General features: G+C 42.4%; 1 protein-coding gene and 1 long non-coding RNA gene across 3 annotated transcripts in view; one reads left to right on the forward strand and one right to left on the reverse strand.

The window, feature by feature from the left end:
• Positions 1 to 14298, forward strand: part of LOC149462215 (uncharacterized) — a 114840-nt gene that overhangs the window by 27492 nt on the left and 73050 nt on the right. For both annotated transcript variants that reach the window (XR_016312699.1, XR_016312700.1), the window contains exon 2: positions 8443 to 8574. This is a non-coding gene — a long non-coding RNA (uncharacterized LOC149462215). The remainder of the gene's footprint in view (positions 1 to 8442; positions 8575 to 14298) is intronic.
• The window catches only part of LOC149462216 (retinol dehydrogenase 8-like), a 38556-nt gene that overhangs the window by 11128 nt on the left and 13130 nt on the right, over positions 1 to 14298 (reverse strand). Inside the window, exons 2-4 of the mRNA XM_089677313.1 lie at positions 9664 to 9825; positions 6019 to 6198; positions 2717 to 2810 (exon numbers count right to left, since the gene is read on the reverse strand). Coding sequence (XP_089533439.1) covers positions 2717 to 2810; positions 6019 to 6198; positions 9664 to 9825 — 436 coding nt within the window. The remainder of the gene's footprint in view (positions 1 to 2716; positions 2811 to 6018; positions 6199 to 9663; positions 9826 to 14298) is intronic.

A 14298-nucleotide genomic window follows, 5' to 3' on the forward strand; every position in this document is an offset into this window, starting at 1 on the left:
TAGCTGTATTATTGTATTTGCGACAGAAACAATTGCAATGCATTTACGAAATTTTTTTAATCATGTCCCTGTACAGTACTATGCATGTAAAGTGCACTTTATAAAGAGTTTTGAACAGAAAACTTTTTTTTACTTTTTTCTGACCTCCGGAATGGATTAATTGGTTTTCAATGCATTTACGAATTCATTTTTAATCATGTCCCTGTACGGTATGTATGCCTTTTAAAGTGCACTTTATAAAGCGTTTTGAACAGATAAAAGACTTTTTAAAACTTTTTTCTGACTTCTGGAACGGATTAATTGGTCTTCAATGCATTCCTGTGGGAAACCGCGTTTCGGTTTACAAATTTTTCGCAATACGAAAAGTCCCTCAGAACGAATGAAATTCATAAACTGAGGTACGCCTGTCAACTGGGAAAGGATAAGTAAAGTGATGATTTCACTATATCCAGAAAAACTTTGAACTTTGACTATACCCTTAAAAGTCTGATTTCCAGTCAGAGTTTTCACAACTGCTATCTAATTGGTAGAATGCTGTGACATGAGAGAGGGATCAACAAAGAATAAACAGCAGCCTCTAAGCACAGGCACTGTTGGATGAAGTAGCAAGAGGAATGGCATTGCTCACAGCAAATATGAAATACAGCATATTATATTTATTTACAGAGAACAAACATTTTTATTTAAGTTTTTTTTATCATTTTGGACAAATTGGGAAGAAACTATGTACAAAACCTCTACATATACCATTTGAAGGAAACGTGCTAGAGAAGTACAAAGGATATTACTGCTAACCTCCTTTTAAAAATGCTAGTCGCCCAGCTGTCTCAGCAGTGACCCAGAAAATACTGAAAATCAATATAGCTGCCAGACAGTTTTCAAAAGCAGAATTAAGCAATAGCAGCCTACATATTTTCTACAGGTTTCCTTTAAAGGTGGTGACTGGCATGTGGATTTGACCCCTGCCAAATACCATGCTGATAGAACTATAGACTCAATGCATATGTACGGTTGGCATCTGTGGCTTTATGTTGTATTGGTGGAACACTGTATACAACAACTTGGTCACAGTTGGCTATTGCTTATTACAGGTGTGGCCAAAGTGTTGTCCCAATTACATAGACCATAGGGGCACTGATAAAGGGGGGATATGGGGTCCAAATACCTGTTCTCCCTGATTGTGCATTAATGCAGGTGCAAAACCTAGATTAGAAATCGAGAACTCTACTAGTCCTGTTTCCTGCTCACCCACATTCCCAGCTGTGGTGACAGAGGAGCGCTGTGATTTCCCACGTTCTTCACTGACAAATGTGTGCTTGTGGGTTTACAGCACTGCCACTGACAACCAATGCGGGGAAAACTTAATTAACCACTTGCCCTCCAGAGGATTTACCCCCCCTTCCTGACCCGGCCATTGTTTGCGATAAGGCCCTGCATTACTTTAACTGACAATTGCGCGGTCATGCAACGCTGCACCCAAATTAAATTTATGTCCTTTTTTCCCATAAATGGAGCTTTCTTTTGGTGGTATTTGATCGCCTCTGCGGTATAGATACTGGATTTTTTTAATACTAGAAATGGCCAGTGATTAGCAACTTTTATCGGGACTGCGGTAGGCATTCTGACACTGGGGGGAACTGACTAACTGTCACTGACATCCCCAATGACACTAATACAGTGATCAGTGCTAATAAAAAGCACTGACACTGTACTAATGACACTGGGCAGGAAGGGGTTAACATCTGGGTTAACTGTGTGCTGTGTGTGTTGTACTGTTTAAACACACTACTTTGTATGGCTCTGCTATGCAGAGCCATACAAAGCAGTGTGCAGGAGCTGCCAGGCAAGAGATCTGTATTGTTTACATACAGACCTCTCCCCCATCAGTGATACTTGGCGGGAAAACACCAGCCGGTACCCGGTGATTGACAGTTGAGGCTGCCAATGGCGGCACAGGTAGGGCGTGCACGTGGCTCACACGCCCCCTACCCGTAAATGCAAAATCACATATATACATGATTTTGCGCAGCCCTGCCACCCTGTAGCAGTATTTCTGCTATAGGGTGGCGAGAAAGCAGTTAATATTGCCACTGACCACCAATGTGGGGTGGGGTAAATAATACTGCCACCTACCACTAATGCGTCGGGAAAGGGGTTAAGTATTACTGTCATGCTTGGTCTGAGGTTTTTACATGTCTCCTAGACTTTTCCTTGGGACACGGTAAAGAATATTTTGTGGGTTCAATGGCAACAATGTACAAAGTGAGAAGGTGCAAATTTTAAACCCCTCCCACTGTATACACAAATTTTCCATACCCACAATTCTCTGCAGCATGCTGCCCAATTATTTTCCTCTGGATTCCCAAGGCTGCCTGCACCCCATCCCCAGGAAAGAAAAAACTATCTACAGCCCTGCAGTGCATAACCATTTTGCATTCAGCGCAAGGTCTTGGCGCTCCAGAAAAGACTGTTTCTCAGTACAGAAAATATCAGTATCCTCTAACTTTTTTTTTTAGGATAGTTACACTTATTTTTTAATCCACATGTCCCCAGCCCCCCCCCCCTCCACTAACAGTCTTATGGTCATCTATCAAACCATTGAGATATTGCCTGCGTGGTCCACACTACACAGCTGCTTGTCAAAATCTCAGCTGGCCCCACATACCCCTCACACCCCGAATGCATTTATTTCTTAGGTTTTAATAGCCTTACTTACTGCAATTTGAATTTTAGTGCCTGTATTGCGAGACTTTCACAGAAGCCTTCAACAGCAAACTTGGAAGCAGCATACACATCATTAAACAGAATACCTGCAAAAACAAACATACACTTTTATTTCACACTTGGATAGTTAACTACATTGAAAAACACCATTAGTTCAGTTCAGCCTTACATACATTTTCATATTGCTCAGAAAATATTCAAGACTCTGCCTGTGGTCATACCATATACTGTAGATACTTTTTATCATGTCAGAACTAGGTATAGCGGTATTGGTGCCGATACAAGTATTTTCATGAGTACTAGTGAAAATACTATGGATACCTTAACCAATACTTTGCAGTGCGATTTGCGTTAATGGACGCAAATTGCGCCGCAAAGATTAGCATGCGATTTGAACAGGAATGCGATTCCTGTCCAAATCGCATGCAGTTTCCCCACTGCTCCTGTGTGAACCTAGGCTTGTCATAACATGAGTTCACACAGGAGTGGTGCGGCAAACCTCCCAGCAGGCATCCCATGCTGAGTGTCAGTTGTAGGAGAGGAGAGAAAGTGGTGGGCTGCTTTCTTTCCTCTCCTTGCAGTGATGACAGTTCAGGCTAGACAGCAGCAGCTGTCATCATTTTGAAATCCTGTGTGAGCTCGGGGTATGACAAGCCTGGGTTCACACAGGAGCAGTGGGGAAACCACATGCGATTTGGACAGGAATCGCATTTCTGTTCAAATCGCTTGTTATTCTTTGTGGTGGAATTTGTGTCCATTAACACAAATTGTACTGCAAAGTATCGGTACTCGGTATTGGCGAGTACTTGACCGAAAGTATTGATATTCATGCTCGCAGATAAAAAAAACGGTGCATCCCTAGTAAGAACCTTTGCCACTTCTGGCCTTGTCCATGTGAGCCATAAAATTCATATTGCTCGAACGATCCTAGCAAAATGCTTTGATTCAGGGGTACAGAATTAAAATTCATGGAGGTCCGACCGGTAAAATTTTCTGTTCTCTGCCCTTTTCACATCAACCTCCTCCCCCACACACACACAGCACTGCCCCGTTCACACACCCCCTCAGAAGTGTACTCTGCCCTCCTCCCCTACTTCACATCTCTACCCAACAGTACTGTCATATGCCCCTTCACATCCCCCCACCACAACATGGTCCCCCATTACATGTCCTCCTCCACAGCATTGCCCCGCCCCTCGCATTACAAATCCCTGTGTTCTCTGCCCTTCTTACCTCAACCCCCCCCCCCCACAGCACTGCCCCCCCTTTACATCACCCCTTCACAGGACTGCCCCCTTTACATCACCCCCAGGGGCAGACTGACTATTTGGAAACTCGGGCACTGCCCGAGGTCAGTAGGGGGCCCCATGAGATGCCCCTGGTACCTTTTTCATAGGCTTGTTTGAGTTTGGGCAAGGACACAGGGGCCCCATGATCCCCTATTGCCCGGGGGCCCCATTTATTTATTTCAGGTACCTATATAGCGCTGTCAATTTACGCAGCGCTTTACACATATATATTTAACATTCACATCAGTCCCTAACCCTCAAGGGGTGTACAATCTAAGGTCCCTAACTCACATTCATACATACACATACTAGGGCCAATTTAGACAGGAGCCAATTAACCTACCAGCATGTCTTTGGAGTGTGGGAGGAAACCAGAGCACCCGGAGGAAACGCATGCAAGCACAGGGAGAACATACAAACTCCATGCAGGAGGCACCATAGTCGGGAATCTAACCCATGACCTATTGTTAGTCCGCCCCTGATCACCCCCCACCCTTTACATCACACCCCACCATCACCACATGCACACAGCACTGTCCCTCTTCACATTTTGTCGCCCCCCCTTTACATCACACACACAGCCAGAGTAGTGTCCCGGCCCCCCTTCACACTCCTACCTGAGCAGAGAGCGGGAGGAGGAGCATTTCTGGATCGGGTGTAGGAAGCACTGCACATCATTGAACAGAGCCACTTCTTTCCCCCCATCCTCCGCCTCTGTTATAACAGCAGAGTGGACAGCAGGAGACAGAACATTTCCAGAGCCAGTGTGGAATAACAGGACAGTATTGAACAGAGCGTGAGTTCAGGAGCTGTCATACCATTTCTGGATCGGATGCGGAAAGAATAGAGGGTGGGAGCTGGCGGGGTTAACTTTTTGTATTAACCAGAAATTGATTGGCTGCTAGGACCGCCCTGCTTCCAATCAGCTTCTGGTTAACTTAAAAAGTTAACCCGACAGCTCCCACCCTCTAGTCAATGCTGGTCTTTCCGCATCTACAAATGTTATGACAGCTCCCACACAATGTTCAATACTGTGCTGTTATTCCACACTCGCTGCAGAAATATTCTATCTCCTGCTGTCCGCTCTGCTGTTATAACAGAGGCGGAGGATGGGGGAAAGAAGCGGCTCCTAAATGGTGTGACCAGGTTCGGATGAAACAGTGGCTAGGTCCGCATCCGCCATTTAGTGACGGCTGCTTTAATTGATTGGCAAAGTGTGTTTAAAGCTTTCTACAGATGATGAGAATATCAGACGAACGATAATTTTTTTTTTTTTTTTTTGCATGCCAGTCTCATATCGAAAACAAATATGTTACTAGAGTTATGGAAATTCTGATAAGGCAGAATACAACTCCAGCGATGATGTAATGTATTGTATTGTAAAACAGTCTTTCGTTTCTGAGCATGCATGGTCTTGGTCACTTGCTTTTTTTATGGACAAATCTTGCACTGATTAAACAAAAATCGATTGTTCTGTTATTGTACGAGAACATTTTTCATGCTTGTCCATTCGGATAAGCTCCCATTAACTGCCGTGATCGGCTCTCAAAAGCTGTGTACTAACAATCAGATTATCAGACGATCGCTCAGAAAGAGGTATTTTTATCTAATTTTCTCATCGTGTGTACTAGACTTAAAAGCATGCAAACTGACTTAAATAAAATGCTGTTTCTAGAGAAGTTTTTCCTATAGAAACCTTTAAAGTTATCCTATGTTTTCATGCACATTAGGACATTTAGAGGCATATTTTAAGCTCAGTGTTTAGAGACAGAAAAAAAACCCTTCTCTTTTGTGTTTTTGAGAGCAGTTTTTTGGCAGAAAAAAGATAAACGCACCCAATCGCCTGTAAAAAAAAAAAAAAAACTCAAAATAAGCATTTTTTTTCTGCCAAGAGCACTGGCGTTTTTTAAAGCCAGTGTGTATGGACCCCAAATATGAGGACATATACACCACACAGTGCTAGAGGGGCAGATGTTCCAGCATATTTTCATAGTACAAAATGTACCTTGTATTCCCATCACGCTGCTTATTATTACGATGTGTCCACTCTTCTTCTTCTTCATGTCCGGTAATATTTCTTTCAGTAGTCTGACCAGTCCAAAGAAGTTTGTGTCCATTACAGTTTTCATTTCTTCAATGGTTTGACATTCAATAGGGCCAATAAGTCCCATTCCTGCATTACTAACTGTGGGTAATAAAGAATATATAGAATTGATCAGATTATGTATTTATTAGAATATATAAACGTACTAACAAGATGGGGATGCTATGTTGTTTTGCATCTCGTTTACATCTTACATACACATACATTTACTTTTATATGACATATGGTGTATGCAAAATGCAGACTTTGTAACGCAACATATCCAAATCTTCTTATGAAAATCTGTCCTTTTTTTCTACATAAACTCCCTTTTTGTTTTTGGCTTTGTTTTAGCTCACAAATAAAACTGTAGTATTGGTGAACTGAAATGAGTGTTGCATGATATAATAACAGATCACTATGTCCTTGGCAATAAATTACAATGTACTGTAAATATTATCAAGTATCAGAGAATTACAGCACTGCAAATATTTGTTGTGCGTTTACTGTTCATGCTTCATTAATGAAAATGAATCTTTTTATTGCTAGCTGTGGACAGTAAAACTGTACAACCTTTAGCTTTGTGACTTAGGGTTCATGTACACTGCAGCTAATAAACTGACGTTCAGGAGCTTTTCTGCATTTTTTTCAGCAGCCCCTGAACTCTCCCTAATGTTTCCCTATGTGTACACTATGTCGTTTACAGGCAGTTGAGTTTACAGTTGTAGAGTCTACAGGAGTAGATTTTATCAGCGTTTCAAACACTTGTAAATGATTGTAAACGCAGCTAACAACGTTTATAAGCGTTTGTGTTTAGAAGCGTTTTTTAACTGTTGCATACCCAGATGCTGTCCACAGCCTTTTTTCATCATCAGAAATGCATGCAACGTGTTTTCCATGTATTCAAATGGACCCAGTACACCAGCGCAGTCAGTTCCAGGTTTTGCGTGAAGGAAAAAATGGTAGAACGTGCCGCATTATGCTCATGATGGGATCCATAGTGAATACAACCAGAAAAGACAGATCATCTCAACACATACTGCTCTCTCTGTTTCTGCTCTCTCTATTTCTCTCAAAATGCCTGAAACAGTTATTTTTATTGTTTTTCACTGCATTCTGGGCATTTTGAAAGGTCTCCTGAGGTTATCTTTAAAAAATGCTTCTAAATGCAAGCAGTCCGTTTCCATCGTTCAGAAGTGTTTTCCAAACATCCCATGTACATGGAGCCTTAGAAGGCTTTTGTGCATCTACAACGCCTCGAACACCCCCAACCTTCTCTGTTTTATAATACTATGAGACATCTACATTTAAATCTCTTTTAATAACACAGTAACAAACATTTCTATGGTCAGATTTTACGATTAGGTTTACAGTTTTTCTGCATAAAGTCACAATTGAACATGATGTGGGATAGTCATATTTGTCTTCTTGAAGTGTATGTCAGGGCAAAAAAAATGCATTACCTCTCTGCAATAATAGCGCATTTGCCCATGTTGTATCCCTTCAAAGACTCTGAAAGTACAAAGAAATGCACTCGGCTCCTTATTCCTCCTATGTGCTGACGTCACACAGCTATTTTTGTGAGCAGAGTGGTGTCAGCACTCCCAACTGTCTTTTGCTAAACTACTCAAACCCTTACGCTACTCTAGTTTGCACAACACAAAGACCAATTGATAACAACCAGGAGGGATACTTCGGCTCCGTGTGATAATGTTCTGCTCTGAATTTCTGACATATTCAACAGCTATTTTTGCACTTACAGAACATATATAACAAAACACTTTCAATTGTGCATTTAACTGACCAAAAGGGAGCAAATAAGAAAGAATCATTGTTAAGGTTTACATACACTTAAAGGGTTAGTTTACCTTTACAGAAAAAAATGTAAAGGTGATCTAACAATGGACATTCCCACCTCCCCCCCCCCCCCCCAATGACCATTATATTTTTATACTTATCTCCAAGGTTGCCTGCTCTTCTCCCATTTCTACATCAATGCTTCCAGGGCAGCTCAGGTGGATTAGGATTGGTCAGAGCTGTCCACGTGACAGCATGGACCAGTTATAATCCATCTGGTCCATCCATGTGACAAATTGGGGGATGGGGTGGGTGTCCGCTGTTAGTTCACCTTTACATTTTTTCTGTAAAGGTGAACTAACACTTTAAATTTGATTTGGGCATTGAGGGTGCAGGGGTTTCAGCACCAGAAATAATTCACACATTTTCTATAAGACTGTGTTATTCCCACTTACATTTTCATCTCTTGAATACATTTGGCACTAATATTTTTCCTGTTTATGTTCTTTTAACACATATTTATAGCAACCAAAAATTTATTTATTGCAGCTGAGAAGAAACTGGTCGTTGGTTTGAATCCCAGCCACAGCACCACCTGTCTGGAGTTTGCATGTTCTCTCCGTGCCTGCGTGGGTTTCTTCCGGGTAGTCCAGTTTCCTCCCACACTTCAATGACATGCTGGTAGGTCAGTTGGATCCTGTTTAAACTGGCCCTAATATGTGTATGTAAGAATGTAAGTTAGGGACCTTAGATTGTATGCCCCTTGAGGGTTAGGGACTGATGTGAATGTGCAATATATATATATATATATATATGTAAAGCACAGTGTAAATTGACAGTACTATATAAAAGTACCTGAAATAAATAAATTGAAAACTCCTAAACCTAACCCTTAACCTCAACCTAACCCTAGACCCAAGACAAAATTGATAATAAGTGTATTATCATAGCAATAAGTACTAATATGGAGCTAATAGAAATATGATAAAAATTGAGTGTCCTAAATATATTAATGAAATTATACATAAACAAAAATTTACCGTGTGCCAAATTACTGTAGAAAAAATGTGAACAAATCAACCTATGCTATATAATGGAGCTGCGCAGCTAAATCATTTTAGGCTCCCCTGGTTATTGCTCTAAGACCTGTAAGGAAAAATGTATGTGATAGATTGATAGGTAATTATGGGCATCACGTCACTTATAATTTCAGGGAACACATTTTACTTTTTATCCCATTAAGGTGAAGTTTTACAGAGCCATATAATGGCACCACATAATGTCCCACTGATTGAGTAAAAAGCAAAATGTGTTCCTACCAAAACCTCTACCATTCAAAGACAATAACTAACACTGCTAGGTGCTTTGTGGCAAGCTAAAAGAGGTGCTTGAACCATATTACAATCACATTACAGTATCCATAGGCCATTGACTTATTATGTTATTAAATATACTGTATAGCCACATAGTACTGGACCTCCAGGGTACCCAACCTTTGGCTGTGCCTGCTCCAGAAACCATCATCTAACCCTACATCAGAATAGGATGTGGAAGGTGACCTACATTTAACTCTATGTTAAACATTGGCTGTCACACTCACAGTGCAGCTCATTGTTGCATCAAACTTCAGAAATACACCTGGTGAAATATACTTTATTCGAGTACAGCGTGATAAAGACATGCTTAATAAAACACCATAGCAACTACTGTATATAAGCAAGGCTCCAAATGTTTGGAAAGGACTTAAGTCATGTGAACATGGTTTCATACCTAGAATGTCAACTCTGCGATCAGGAATGCTGTTGACACAGTTCTTGATGGATTCTTCACTACACACATCAAGCTGTTTTATCTCCAGGGTTTTCCCCACCAAGCCTTCAGTAGCTTTTAGAAGATCATCCTGCTTTGCCAGGTTCCTCATTGTTGCATAAACTAGATACAATCAAACAGAAAACGTAAATGACATTAGAAAATAGAAGCATTTTACGGGGTAGCTTGCTATATGTTTCTTAAAGCTGAAGTATATATTTTTTATGCAGCACTATGCATGCTAGTTATATGTAATGGTGTGCATTCCATTACCTGAAGACTTTTACTTATGCTAAAAATTATCCCTGCAGTTTCTCTTTCACAGTCACTGGATATTTCCCTGAGCGGCTGTGAAAGTTAACAGCTCTCTCACAATGTATCATGTTGAATAAATGAACAGAGGAATTCTGTAAATGGAGGCAGAAGGGAGCAAGCGGATGGCACAACTTTCCTCAGCAGCAGCTGCTGTTACCCAAGACAGCCGCTCAGGGCATTATCTGCTGACTGTGATTAAGACACTGCAGGAATGATTTTTAGCAGAAGCAGATTCCTACAGACAATGGGATAAATACTATTACACATAAGTACTGCGTAGGGTGCTGTATTCCCCAACAGGGGCGGACTGACCATTTGGAAACTCGGGCACTGCCCGAGGGCCCGGGGTCAGTAGGGGGCCCCATGAGATGCCCCTGGTACCTTTTTCATAGGCTTTTTTGAGTTTGGGCAAGGACACAGGGGCCCCATGATCCCCTATTGCCCGGGGGCCCCATGAGTTGTCAGTCCACCCTTGTTCCCCAAACAAATGTATACTAATGTATCACCCTCCTAGTCAGGTAGTAGGAAAGAAAATTTAGTTTGAGCCCATTGTATTCAATGGGATTAAATTGCACTGTTAGGTAAATTTAGTTTGGCTCATTGTATTCAGTGAAGCTAGAATTTTCTTGGGTTAGAGTTTTGGTGTTAGTGTAGGTAAATTTAGTTTTGGTCCACTGTAACCAGTAAAGCTGGGTTTGATTGTTTTTGTCTGGTCTGTGTTCCAGGGGTTGCATGATTGCTTGCTTCCCTCTGTTCACCTGGAGGAGCTCTGGGTAATAGAGGAAGGGAGGGTGTAAATCTGCAGCTTAATATTTATGTAGCCACAGCCAATCCCTGGGGGGCCAGTCCCAGAGGATTCTAGGAGAATGCACAAATACCTTGGAGCTGAGAGCAGCTTTTTCTCCTTCCAGAGTTTAAGATTAATGCCTAGGAGGCTCATTGGGCATTCCTGCCATGTGCTTGTCGAGTGGAGGCCCCAGATGGGAGTTTGCTTGGCCTGGAGCTACTGTAAGCTACTAAAGGCTGACTGGGGGGATGTTGCTTAGTCTGGGACTACTGGGAGAAACTACCTGCAGGATACTGGTAAGAGGCAACCATTTGTTTGGAGCCATCAGTGAGTACAGATGGGGAGAGATCCTAGAGGCCCCTTTTGTATGTTAGAAGGTTGGCTGTGTGTTTTTTAAGAAGCTTTGTCCTGAAGAGCATAGTCATTCCATTCTTTGTGAAGAGGCTGTTGCTTGGACAGTTCACCGAAGAAGGCTCGACCTCCTTAATACCGTACTGCTAAACCTGTCCACTATCTGTTACACAGGGACAGTGTTCAGAGTTTCAAGAAGACAGTTTAGTGTCCTCAGGTTCATTACAGCACGTTATTGGTGTTTCCTACCTTCCCCATTCCCCGTCCAAGTTCAACCCTTTATTAAACATAAAATCTAATATCAGGAACCATGAACCAGGTGGAGACAGAAAGTGCAGTTAAAAACACACCTTTAATGAAATAGCAAATATATTATAGATCTGGAACGTAGTCAAAACACAAGCAGGGTTTGATTGCCAGAGCAGGTTATCAGATGAGCCAGAGTAAGGAAACCAGAAATCAGCCTAGTCAAGAGCCAAAAATCATGAACAGAAATCAGAAGAGAAGTCAGCCAGACCAAGTTGTACACAGGAACACAGGCAGGAACACACTGGAGATCATAGACCACACAAGGGCAAGGAGGAAATGGTAGCAAAAATATTAAAATGGTAGCTGCTTGTTAAGCAGCAGGAGCCCAGCCCTGGCAGTCCCCACTCCTTAATAACCCCTCCCCCTTGGGGAGGCACCAGGCTTGAGGGGAAAATGGAAATGGAAAGCAAAGAGGAGGGCAGGAGCATGTACGTCCAAGTATAAGACCCAAGAGTGTTCCTCCAGACCTTAACCCCTCCAGTGAACTAGATATTGTACGCGTCCACGAAACCTGTGTGAGTTAATGGTAGATTGTATCTCATATTCCTCATGGTTGTCAATCTGATTCGGGCAAGGGCGTGGTACCGAGGTGGAATAGTGGTTACACACCAAAGGTTTTAATAGGGAAACATGGAATATGTTGGAAATATGCATGTTGGAAGAAAGATCTAATATGTATGCCACTTGGTTAACCCTACGTAGTATCCAGTAAGGTCCAATATACCAACCTGCCAGTTTTAGTGAGGGAACACGAAGTCCCAGGGTACGGGAAGACAGCCAGACCCTCTCCCCAACTTGGTAGGAGGGTGTGTCAGCAGTCAGCATGGAGTTTGTACCTCTCTCTTGAACATTGCAAGGATTTTTGGATCTGCACCCAAGTGGAACAGAGTTCTCAAAGATGTTTCTCTAACACAGGAATTCTCTGCGGAACGAATGTATCAGGCAACATGGATGGCTGGAACCCATAGTTCGCCATAAACAGAGATAATTAGGAGACAGCATTGATGGCATTATTGTGAGTAAACTCCGCCCAAGGTAACAGGTCTGACCAGTTGTTATGGTGGTCTGAAGTACAGCAACGTAGGAACTGCTCCAAGGCTTGGTTGGCCCATTCTGCGACCCCATTGGACTGCAGGTGATATGCTGAGGAGAAGGAAAGCTGAATTCCTAACTATGCACAAAAGGTTTACCAAAACCTGAAAACAAACTGGCTACCCCTGCCTAAGATGATAACTTTGAGTAACCCATGTAACCAAAAGACCTCTTGAGCGAATATTGATGCCAGTTCATTGGACATAGGCAGTTCTTTGGATCTTTAGCGGAATGCAATGTGACATTTTTGAAAAACGGTCAATCAGACATAAGAATGACTGTATTGCCCTGGGAGTTAGGTAAATCCACAATAAAATCAATAGATGAGTGGATCCAAGGCCTCTCTACTGGGTATGGGTTGTAGAAGGCCTACTGGAAGGTGTTGGGGTGTTTTATTCTGAGCACACACAGGACAAGCAGCTACAAAGGTGGTTACATCAGCACGGAGACTAGGCTACCAGAATTGTTGAGGCATAGACCATATGAGTTGATTTTTCCCTGGGTGCACAGCTGCTTTAGAGGAATGGTAGGTCTGGAGCAAAGCAGTGTGGAGATTCTCAGGGACAAAGCAGCGGTCATTAGGTTTTCCAGGAGGAGAATGGATTTGAGAAGTCAGACTTCTTTCACCCAAAGGTGAAGTGGGCATAGACCTATGGATCGAGGCTACTGTAAGACTGCAGACAGTTTCTCTGGGTCTGTCGATAACCCCACAGCAGGTATGACATAACCCAAAAATTTAACCTGTTCATGATGAAACTCGCACTTTTCCAACTTGCAATACAGGTTGTTTGCTCTCAACCGCTGTAGCACATGGGAGATGTCTGTGTGGTGGTTCTCTGGGGATTTGAATATACAGTATGAGAATATCCTCAAGGTAAGCCACCACACATTGCTGCAGCATATCCCGGAGGACATCGTTAATAAATTCCTGGAAGACTTCAGAAGCGTTGCAGAGACCAAAGGGCATTTTGAGGTATTAGTAGTGTCAGCTCCTAGTATTAAATGCAGTTTTCCATTCGTCGCCCTTTTTAATCCTCACAAGATTGTATGCGCCTCTCAAATCAAGCTTAGTGAAGACTGTTGCTCTCTTCAGGCGGTCAAATAATTCCATTATCAATGGGATCAGATAAGCATTTTTAATAGTAATGCAACTGAGATTCCTATAATCAATACAGGGTCTCAGTTCACCACTGTTCTTTTTCATAAAAAAAAAACCCAGCACCGGCAGGAGAAGAGGATTTGCGGATGAAATCCTGAGATAGTGAATCTGCAATATACTCCTCCATAGCTTTATCCTCCAAGACGGACAGAGGGTAAACCCAGCCATGAAGAGGAATGGCACCAGGTTGAAGATCATTTATACAGTCATAAGGTCCATGTGGCAGCAAAATTCCGGCCTGACCTTTGTCAAAGACATCAGAGAATTCCCGGTACTCCTCTGGCAAAGAAGAGACTAAAGGCGTGCACAAGACCCTACTCACTTTCTGAAAACAAGTATTAGTGCATTGTGGCAACCATGACAGAACCTTGGCTCTATGACAATCAAATGAAGGACTGTGCTTCTGTAACCATGGATAACCAATGACAACTGGGTAATGAGGCGAGGAAATTACTTTGGATTTGGATTATCTCACAGTGAAGAACCCCTACAGCCACGGTCAACAGATCGGTTTCATGGGTCACATGGGCAGGCTGTAGAATTCTTCTATTAATGGCAAGTGGGGAGGTAAGAGGCTGCAGCG

The sequence above is a fragment of the Staurois parvus genome, unplaced genomic scaffold (assembly GCF_062004578.1).
Source record: "Staurois parvus isolate SC_StPar_1 unplaced genomic scaffold, SC_StPar_1.0 ptg000183l, whole genome shotgun sequence".
NCBI classification, from domain to species: Eukaryota; Metazoa; Chordata; class Amphibia; order Anura; family Ranidae; genus Staurois; species Staurois parvus.